This window comes from Colius striatus, chromosome 22 (assembly GCF_028858725.1).
Source record: "Colius striatus isolate bColStr4 chromosome 22, bColStr4.1.hap1, whole genome shotgun sequence".
NCBI classification, from domain to species: domain Eukaryota; kingdom Metazoa; phylum Chordata; class Aves; order Coliiformes; family Coliidae; genus Colius; species Colius striatus.
The window spans coordinates 3,598,419-3,609,327 of NC_084780.1; the positions used below are offsets into that span (position 1 = coordinate 3,598,419).

The 10,909-nt window shown below is 46.8% G+C and overlaps 1 protein-coding gene across 1 annotated transcript; it reads left to right on the forward strand.

Moving 5' to 3' along the window:
- Positions 1–1,003: 1,003 nt before the first annotated feature.
- On the forward strand, positions 1,004–10,476 carry APOBEC2 (apolipoprotein B mRNA editing enzyme catalytic subunit 2). Its single transcript, XM_062013758.1, has 3 exons — positions 1,004–1,241; positions 8,797–9,344; positions 9,888–10,476. Exons 1-2 carry the CDS (start codon positions 1,114–1,116, stop codon positions 9,335–9,337), a joined length of 669 nt encoding a protein of 222 aa, XP_061869742.1. The 5' UTR covers positions 1,004–1,113; the 3' UTR covers positions 9,338–9,344; positions 9,888–10,476.
- The last annotated feature ends 433 nt before the right edge of the window (positions 10,477–10,909 follow it).

Consider the following 10,909-nt stretch of genomic DNA (forward strand, 5'->3'; position numbering starts at 1 on the left):
GTGCAGTCACTCATTCAAACCTGCACCCTCTGCAGCAGCAGAGCTGAAGGAAACAAAGAAATACTGCAAGAATGGCCAAGCCCAGCAGTTTTCAGCTGCTTGCTCTTACCTAGTTGTTATTGCTCCCTGTATGCTGACCACTTTTCAAACATTTGGGCAACAGAGAGGAAAAAATACAGCATGGGCAGATGCTCAGCACATGCACCTGCAATTGCCCTGCACCAGAACCCCCGCCCTGCTGTCAGTTACCAGGCTGACTTTAGACTCTTTGGGAGTCTAAAGCTGCAACAGAAGAGGTTCCAGAGACACACCAGGAGGAATTTGTTCCCTGTTGAGGTGAGGGAGCACTGGCAGGGGCTGCCCAGAGGGGCTGTGGAGGCTCCTTCTCTGGAGACATCCCAAACCCAGCTGGATGAGTCCCTGTGTGCCCTGCTCTGGGTGCTGCTGCATTTACACCAGTACATTCTGACACCAACAAGCAAGATTTCCCTCTGTTCAGCCCTTGTTTTCAGTGTCCCTGCACAGATGGAAGGAAAGGCAGATCTCTGAGCACTCTGCTGTGATGTCCCAGGTGGCTCACGAGGCCAAATCCACCAACAAAGGGGGGTTTTCAGACAACCAACTGGGGATTGCCCCTTTCCTCTCTTTGCCTGAGGCAAAACAGTGGTCCCTCAAGGTCAGCAATATAACCAGCTGGCAGAAGAAGGTAGATGGACAAGCTGCCAGCTCTGCACCTTGCCAGCTATCTGTCACCCTGATGGATAAACAGATACTTCTGCTTCCAGGATTTTCCATCCCTCGCTCAACCCGCCCACAGCCGAGTCGTCACTTACTTTTCAATTAAAAAGGGAGCAAGGGGGGTTGTTAAAAAAGACCAGGAGAAAGCAAGGGAAGGAGGTGACATCCGAGAGCCCTGCGTCACCCTACCCCAGCCAGCCTCTCTCACTCCTGCTTTGTTCCATATTTAGCTCCTGACAACTGTGCCTAGTGCAGGAACTCCCAAGCTCTTGTTTTTCCCTCCTCCCTCTGCTGCCTCCTCTCCTTTACAGCTCTCAGAAATTGCTCTTTCTTTTTCCCAGTGGCCATAAATTCATACCCCCCTTGCTGAAGAAGATGGCAGAAAAGCAGGAGGAGCCCAGCAACACCCAGAATGGGGAACCTGACAACGCCGAGGAGGGCGAGGGGAAACAGAAGAAGAAGCTGAAGCGGGAGGATCTGCCACCCTTTGAAATTGTGACGGGGTAAGAGGTTGAAATAGAAACGTGAGGGTGCAAGAGGTGAGGTGGGGATGTTCCAGGAGTGTCAGTTCTTAAGCTGGGTAAGGAGGGCATCTTCACCAGTGCACTTCTGAGTAGTCCTGAGTGGTGTCAGTGTGGCTTTTGTTATTGGGGAGGTATTGTTAGAAGCTTTGCTGAGTTGCACAGAGCACAGACTTGCAGCAGGCAGGCACACATAAGCTGTCTGCTCAGGACCAGCAGGTCTCTTTCTCTAGTGTTGAGTGATTCCTTTACAAGTCGTTCCACTGACTGCACTGGGCTGGCTTTTGCCTGATGGCATCGGGATGGACGGTATCAGCCCTCGATGAGCCCTCAACATTGATTTCTTGGTGTGATCAATGGTTCTTGTCTGAAAGTTTCTCTACCTGTGGATTAGGAAAAATATCCCTGCTATGGCTGATTTACTTTATGGACCTAAGGGAAAGATTTTTCAGGAGAGCTAAAAGTGCAGCTTTTCAAAGGCTCCACACCCACAGCAGAAACCTGACTCACAAAAGCCTGACTCACAGGAAGGCACCACAACAGGCAGATTTCAAGGCAGCAGAGCAGCAAGCAGCTCCTTTTGCTCCAGTGAGCCTGGCCTTTGAAAAAGACAGGTATATCAGAGATCTGTGAGATCTATTATACACAACTGACAGCTGCAACTAGAACAAACCTCTCTGTAATCTGCCATCTCGAAGCTTTCCAAATGGTCATTGCAGTTAGCAGTAGCAAGATGCCCTGTGCCATTCCTCCCTCCTGTCTCTCTCAGCAGTCACCAAGGCAGTGCTCTCAGTGCATAAACCAGAATCATCATTTCTTCCAGCTGCTTGAATGGAAAGCTCAGGACAGACTCTTAAAATCCCACTTGGAATCCTTCTGCCTCTGGTGTGGTCACTGGTAGGAACGATTCTGCAAATAAAACTTGTCTGGTGTTTCTGAAAGCGATGCAGGGAGAGCAGCACCTATGGCTGATCTCACACAGCTGGGTCACATTCCTGACCTGCTGGGGAGCAGCTCCAGGAGAGAGACCTGGCAGTGCTGGTTGGTAACAAACCAACCATGAGCAGCAATATGGCCTCGTGGGCAAGGCCAATGGCAGCCTGGGGGCAGCAAGAGAGTGTGGGCACAGGGCCAGGGAGGTTCTGCTCCCCGTCTGCTCTGCCATAGCTGCTGAGGCCTCATCTGGAGTCCTGGGGCCAGTTCTGGGCTCCCCAGCTGCAGAGGGACAGAGAACTGCTGGAGAGAGGCCAGTGCAGGGCCAGCAAGATGCTGAGGGGATGGAGCATCTTCCTTGTGAGGAAAGGCTGTGGGACCCGGGGCTGTTCAGCCTGGAGAAGAGACTGAGGGGGGAGCTCAGCAACACTTAGAAATACCTAAAGGGTGGGTGTCAGGAGGTTGGGGCAGCACTTTTTTCTGCAGTGCCCAGTACCAGGACAAAGGGTGATGGACATCAGATGGAACACAAAGTTCCACTTAAACATAAGGCAAAACTGTTTCAGTGTGAGGTGAGGGAGCCCTGGCCCAGGCTGCCCAGGGAGGGTGTGGAGGCTCCTTCTCAGCAGGTTTCCAAACCCACCTGGACACGTTCCTGTGTGACCTGATCTAGGTGGGATCTTGACCAGGGGGGTTGGACTGGATCATCTTTAGAGGTCCCTTCCAACCCCCACCATCCTGTGGCTCTGTGTACTGTGCTGGCTACAGAAAGATCAGAATGAGGAAGGAAAGCAGAGATCCTAAAGGAGCCTGAAAGAGGTTCAGAAGAATCCCAACTTTACTTTCATTTGAAGCAGCACACACAGTGAGTTTAGACAGGGCCTTGATCTGGTATCATCACAGTGTGGACTCTTCTAATTACCTACAAATGTTCAGCCAATAAAGCCAGTTATGTGAATTATGAGAAAACACATAACAGCAACTGTGGAAGTACTTAAATTCAATTACATTGCATTTCAGCTTTAGCCCTTGGATTAGGGGCATCTTGTGACACACAGCCAAGTTTTCAAGCTGTTGCTTATAGCTCTAAGGAGTCTGGCTCACAAGGAAAATACCAGGAACCTAATTACTCTGTTTAAGATATTAACCCCCTTTTTATGTCAATATTTGGCTCAACACAGCCTTGGATAAATGTAAGCCCCATCTGTGTACATTCATGACATTTAAGTAGACTCATTTATTTACACTTTCCCCAGGGTGTAAATGAGGCTCCTTCTAGCAGTGCTAAATCCCTGGTTCCTGTAACAGTCGATCATGACAGACTTTCTATAATCAATGAACCCAGCAGGTATGTGTTTATTTGTGAACAGCTGTCAAAGAGCAAGCAAAAGGACACAGGTTTATTAGCTCAAATAACCCCAAGGCCAATGCATAAACAGTCATTGAACAAACACTGAAATCTGAAGAACATGTCCTCCTGGTTTCCAGCACCTTTTAGATAATCCCACGCTTCATTCTTGCATTAGAAGTTCTCATTCTTTTTTCCTACTCAGCATACACCAGTGCCAGGGTCGTGCTGGGCAGCTGCTCTATTCCTCCAGCCTACCTTATCTCAGCAAGCTTGAAAGAACATGATCTGCTCACTTCAGGCCCATTCTCACAAATGGAGGGATCTGTCTCAAACTTTCCATCTTTTCCATCATGACAAAACACTTTGCTATCCAGGGTAAGCGCTTCAAGAAATGAAGTTTAAGGCATTTAGACCACCATGACCTGCAGAGAAGCAGGAGAATGAAGGTTTCAACTTTTAGCTATGTGAGCACCTGCATCCCATTGCTGAAGCAGGTTATGAAGTGTGTTCTGACAGTTCAGTGCCTGGGAACAATTTGTAAAGGAACCTTTCACATGCATAAGACTTCTCTGCATGTTTTACACTGAATGTGATGCCTTTACCACAGAGGGAAATGGCAAGAAAACAGAAAAGCAATTAGTCTAGCCACTGAAATATCTAATATCTGTGTTTTTTAACAGATTGCAAAGTCATCTGCCAGACAACACAATTTTTATGTTTAGCATTTAGAGCAGCACAACTTCCAGTCTCAGAAAACACAAGAACGGAGCTCACAGCATCTGGGCATATTTTGTTACCATTATTGTTCCTTAATGTTGGAACAACAACAACAGAAATGGGTTAAGGCAGAGATAATAGTAACATTTGTACACCACCTGCCACTCAAGCATGGGAAAATAAGCTTGCCAAGAATTAAGTCATTTGCTCAGAAATAGGCTATTCAAAGCTAGACTCGAGGTTCCAAAGAGGTTGGCTCAGTCTGTCGTAGGAGTCAACACAGCTATTTCAGGGATGTGTTTTGATGCTCAGTTGTTTGCAAGGAGTTTTAACCTACCCAAATAAACACCACAGTGATGATACTTCACTTTGCAGTAAGTTATGAGGGTCACCTGCCAAGCCTGCTGCAACTCCAAAAGGTGGGATTACGCAGCACACGACATTTAAGTCCATCTGCAGGCTTTGGGTGCACGTGGTTCCTTCTTGCCTGTTCTTCCACTGCTGAATCATTCACTGTGGGGCTTTCCAGTTCCTCACAGGACCAGAGACACCCTGTCCAAAGCTCCACCACTGGGGAACAGCCCTAGAGCAAGGCATTAGCTACTCTCTGCCAGGACAGGAGGTCACATTGATGTGAACCATCCTCCCTGCTCTGGTTTACAGGGGATTATGTGGGTTCTTGCTGACTAGCACACACAGCTCACCAGTTGCCTGTGTATCCACTACCAGCAAGTTTTCCAAGCTCTCAGCCAGCTACTTTGAGACTTTGTTTATATTCTTTACTGGAAGCTTATTAATGAAGCTGATGCACATCCCACATTGCTAGGAGGGCAGATTTCAGTGAACATCCCAGATAATCTTAGCCAGACGCTGCAACAAAATCCATCTAGAAGGCCTGACTAGATACACCTCTGAGTCAATACATCCTGAACAGACCATTGCTATTTAAACACTTCATCAAAACATCATCTCATCACTGCTCTGCAGTCAAGGGAGTTAAATCAGGAATGAACAAACACGTGCCTCTGACTGCTTACATTGCATATGTTACTGTAAAACAACTTATTGTAGCCTCACAAAGCGAGCTCAGGAACAGAGCCTGTGTCAGACCCAGCATCCCTGGGCTTCAAAGAAATCAGTAATTAATCACTGTTAACCAAAGAACCACTCATTATCTAGGATAGAAAGCAGGAACATCATTATTCTTGGAAGCATGTGAGAAGAATGAGAGAAAGGAGCTCAGGGAATAAGAGCCACTAAATCAGAGTCTGATAATGCCCTTTAATATAACCAATGGAAAATGGCTTGCTCTAGCAGGTAACTTTAAGTCATCCAGTGGTAAGGGAACAGAGGTCAAAGTGCTAAGAAAAGGAAGCTATAGTAACCTTTTGGGGAGTTGAGAAGTTGTGTAAGCCACTGCAAGTTTCCCTCATCAGTGCTCGTGCAAAGGCTTGAAGGAGATCAGAGGACCATAGACCAAATCACACCCAACAGGGTGATTTATTTGCTCAAGTCCATATCCACACACACTACTGCTTCTCACCCCTCATTAACCCACAGCCAACTAAACCAGCAAGAGCATGGAAGGCTCCCACACAGGCTTTTCTGTTGGTTAATGCTGTCTGGTGCAGGTTTCACATAGGCAGAATTGCACTATGTCAGGGTTTAATCATATTAAGGAGCTGAAAACCTCCTTCTAGGTAAAACTTCTGAAGCCAAATTTCTATTCTAAACTTCCACTGTCACAAGTCAATGATGTGTGAAAAGGAATGATGGCAGCCCTGGGCTGGCAGCAGCACTGGATGTTCCCTCTGTGGATGCAATTCTGTGAACAGAATTGTTTTGACTCGTACATCTTGTGCATTTGGAAGACTAATGATCTTCCTCTCTCAGTGCAAAGGACAACTGTGCCAACCTAACCACAGCAACTCTCACACCACTTGGCTGCTAGAGTACTCTGATATTCCAAGTGAAGTTGTTCATCTGTGGGAAATCCACAACCAAAGTGGCAAATACAACTCCTGGCCTTGTACTACGAATCTGTGTCACAGGCCCAAATGGAGCCTGGATTACACTGTAGGATCATAAAACATTAAATAGAGAGGGAGTTCTTTTATGCTTGAGCTTTCTCAAAAGCCAAAAATGCCACAGGACTTTGGCAGCATGAAAATTCCTGGCTGAGTTAAGGCATGTGTGGAATACACACATCCTGACATCTTCAACCTTTGTACTTGGGATGGAACATTTATGGAAAACTCTATTTAGACTTTTAAGAATCACACAGATCAAGCAGCTTGACAACAGTTGTAATTGACTCTGAGTTATGTATTTAGACAGCAAACACCTTTCAATTTGGTTCTAAGCAAAAAGCCATTTGCTTACAGCAGGTAACGTAGTGCCTGCAGCCAGAACATTCCCATGTCAGTTCTCTGATCTGCTCCTTGGGGCTTCTCATGGAGTCCTGGCAGAACTTTTCCTCTGCACTCTGCAGGAAGACATCCATTACATTTAGAAGGTGTCAGTTCCAGCTCTTCATGAGCAATCCTTATTCCTGACTCACAGCCAGCTCACATCTTCTGTGTCTCATCCCAGCATTTCACAGGGTCACAGAAGCTCCAGGGCTGGAAGGGACCTGCAGAGCTCATCCAGTGTAACCCCCCTGCCACAGCAGCACCACCCAGAGCAGGGCACACAGGGACTCATCCAGCTGGGGTTGGGATGTCTCCAGAGAAGGAGCCTCCACAGCCCCTCTGGGCAGCCCCTGCCAGGGCTCCCTCACCTCAACAGGGAACAAATTCCTCCTGCTGTGTCTCTGGAACCTCTTCTGTTGCAGCTTGTGCCCGTTGCCCCTTGTCCTGTCATTGGCCATCCCTGAGCACAGCCTGGCTCCAGCCTCCTCACACCCACCCTTGATGCATTTGTAACATGAATGAGCTCACCCCCAGTCTCCTTTTCTCCAAGCTGAAGGGCCTCAGCTGCCAGTATATCCACTTGTCATTCCCACACCACTGAGCAAGCATAGCACAGAGATTTTGATTCTTGTCCCTTTTTTCCATACCATTCACTTCCACTGGCTCTGGAGATGCCTTGAGAGCTATTGCATCACAGATTCTTCTTCCCTCTCAGCAGAATGACACTTTGCCACTTCCTCCTGCAGCTTCATTGCTCTCCCCAATTAAATTTCCAAGAGGCTGTGCATCTCTCCTGACCTTTGCTCAGTGTACCCCCTGGAGAGGCTTGACATTATCATCTGACTGTAGATGAGACAGGGAGGAATAAGACACTTCCTGTTTTACAAAGATTCATTATTGCCTCACTGGGAATATCAAGGTTATAGGTCCACCTAAAGCTCAGATGAGAGGAGCACAACATGCCAGAAGATTACTAGTGTGTAATAAATGAAATGTTGTGCTACTACTTCTCATTACTTCGCTTTGGTTACTCTGTGCAGTCTTCACTTCCATCCTTTGTAGCATTTAGCAGGTCACAGGGCATGTTGTCAGCAGTATCTTCTTCATCTTTCCACCTCTTCCCCTTCAGGCAGTGGTTCCTGTAGGGATGTACTCCACAGTTAGATGCTGCAGGGGCAATCAAGGGACTGTGAGATGATGCACTTTCCTTTTTCACCTCTTCACTCAGCAATGCATAAAAGCTATACACAGTACTTTAAGGAACTGCTTTTAACTTCCTTAAATAACAGCAAACTACCTTGTTTGGGTGAAATGGAACTGCAAGCACATTACACACTGTGATGATTCACTTTGGATTAAAGCTTTAGAAACCCAGAATGGAAGAGGTGCACAACAAATCAAAACAACCATCTGAGGTTTAACAGTAGCATCCATGAGAGAGCCACCACACCTGAGCAGCAAACACACTTTTCTTGTGGCAATGTTACATTTGATCTCATATTTTCTTACAACATAATCCTACAGGACACCAGTGTTCAACAGGTATTGGAAGAGTAAAACTAGAACATGTGAAAACTGCTCCTAGTCAGTCATGCTGGGCCCTGCTCAAATTCAGACTGCAAAAGCACTGGGGGTGAATGGTAATTAGCAATGCCAGAGTTATCATCCTAACAGTTTAGGACAGCAGATGCCAGAGATAAATATTGCAACACCACCCTGAAAGGACTATGTTAATGGCCTAGAAAACAGGAGAACAGTTCAGTCTACAGGTGCACTAAGAGTGGGAGAATGCCAGTTGTTGTCCCTCCTTACCAACAGCAAACATCAGTCTCAAGAAATACCTTCAGGGCAAGGTCCCCTTCAGACATGTCAATGTAGGTACCAGAGACTCCCAGTACAAGTTTGCTACAGTGAAGTGAAAGAGACTGGGTAGTGAGAATGCACCTGGAAGCCTCACTAGCTAAATGTAATTAGAGATGTGTTTGTGTCCTCCTGTTAAAAGGCAATACACAAACACAGGCTCCACACGTGCAGTGACTCAAGATCACGCAGAGGAACTAAACCCATGCTACAAAGGCTTTATTATCTGCCTCTGACATGCCTCTCTCCTCTGCACTCTCTCCAGGGAACGCCTCCCTGCCATATTTTTCAAGTTCCAGTTCAGGAACGTGGAATACAGCTCAGGCAGGAACAAAACCTTCCTGTGTTACGTCCTGGAGACCCAAGGCAAAGAGTCAGTGACTTCTCGGGGTTACCTGGAGGATGAACACGCAGCTGCCCACGCAGAGATGGCTTTTTTCAACACCATCTTACCCAAGTGTGACTCGAGCCTCCGTTACAACGTCACCTGGTACGTGTCGTCCAGCCCCTGCGTCACCTGCGCCGAGCGGATAACCGACACCCTCAGCAAGAACAAGAACCTGCGTCTGACCATCATGGTGGGGCGCCTCTTCATGTGGGAAGAGCCAGAAATGCAGGCTGCCCTGAAAAAAATGACATCAGCTGGCTGCAAGCTGAGGATGATGAAGCCTCAAGACTTTGAGTATGTGTGGAAGAACTTTGTGGAGCAGGAGGAGGGAGAGGAAGGCAAAGCCTTCGTGCCCTGGGAGGACATTCAAGAGAACTTCCAGTATTACGAGGAAAAGCTGGCTGAGATTTTGCACTGAAGCTCAAGTGAGTGAGGATTTCCACTTGGTCACTTCTTGTTATTAGTAGTCCAGACTCCTCTTTTTGCTTCAGGTTGTTGTAACTCCAATTTCAGCTACTGGTGCTGTTCAGGTTTGCCTGGTACCTGAATGCTGCAAACACTCCTAGAAGTAGCTCACCCTTTCCAGAGCAGTAACACTACATTGGGCTCCTCTCCAGCAGACACATAAGGGATTTAGAGCTTTTCAGAGTAAACAATCCCAGGAATAAGGAATAAAAAGGCACTAGGCTCAGTATGTGCAACAGGAATCCCTCATTGCTCCCCACATCCAGGACACACGAGGAAACGGTGAGAGGGGTGTAGAGAAAAGGGGATTTCCCTCATCCTCCAAAGCCTAGCCCTCCAGAAACAAACCAACCAAACCAAACCAACACAAAACCACAACCACTAAAGCAAACCACTTACTGCAGAATTTCCCCTTTTTTACTTTTAGGGGTACTCAAGGGTCACATATTTAAGCCATAACACATGAAAACATTTACTCTAACACATCTCCTTTGCTTCCTCAGGACCAATTCAGGAAAGATCTACAAAGAGAGATGTGCAGACTTGAACATCTGGGACACTCCTACTTCCCAAAGCTTCGACTCCAGCAGGATGGAGTACCAACTCCTGGAAGACTAGGCATTGATGGACTACAAATACAACACAGATCTTTGGTGTTTGGGATTTTTGTGGCTTATTTTGTTCCTTCCTCCTTGCCCCCTGCCCCAAACAAACCCATACTGCCTCTGGTGATAGGGAAGAAGAGAAGGCACACACTGTGTGGTTAAAGCCTTGGATGCAATGGATTGCAGTGGACTTACAGGAAAGACTGTAGGTCTCAAATACCAGAGTACTTCATAAGAAAAGGCCTTAGAACAAAGCTGCCAATTAGAGAAATGCATTTAGAAGGTGCATACTTCGGAATTATTAAAGAGATTTAACATGAAAAAAAGGGTTTCTTCCTCTGTCCTCCTGAATAAACAGAGCTGTGATTTAAATTAGGGCCAGCTGGTCTGTTCTGAAGTACAACAGAAGCTCAAGTGCTTGGTTTCAAACACCTTGTCCAATGATGTCTGTGGTAAAAAAATGGGAAGGAGCAAAGTGAAATAAAATGGGAAGTCACTGAAAAAACCTGTAGCACTGCTTATTCCATCTTCTCTATTTGCAAGAAGCCCTAAATTTAATGTGACAGCCTGGGACAGCCATATGTGAAATATTTCAGAGCTGAAGTGCAGCAGGATGAGAAGAGAGAATTAGCATAAGCCAGAAAAACCCCCAGAGTACATACAAGTGTGGGACAGAGAATCTGGGCATATCACTTGCCAAACAAGAGAAGGCACTGAAGAACCAAGGGTCACAGGGATGCTCAGCAGCTGAGAGAGGAGTCAGTTGGGATTCATTCTTCCAAACAGTTCATGTTGGGGTTTCCCCTGCACAGTCACAAGCTGCAACAGCACCAGACACACACACACACATACAGCTACTGACTGCACCCATCTCTTAGCTCAGCCAATGGCACTGAATTATGACATCAATTAAGGCAGAA

What these genes read in the sequence shown, in the direction of transcription:
- APOBEC2 (XM_062013758.1), top strand. Translation starts at nt 1,114, where the DNA reads ATGGCAGAAAAGCAGGAGGAGCCCAGCAACACCCAGAATGGGGAACCT. An exon ending in CCCTTTGAAATTGTGACGGG is followed by an intron (nt 1,242 to 8,796) that starts GTAAGAGGTTGA and finishes CACTCTCTCCAG; the next exon opens with GGAACGCCTCCCTGCCATAT.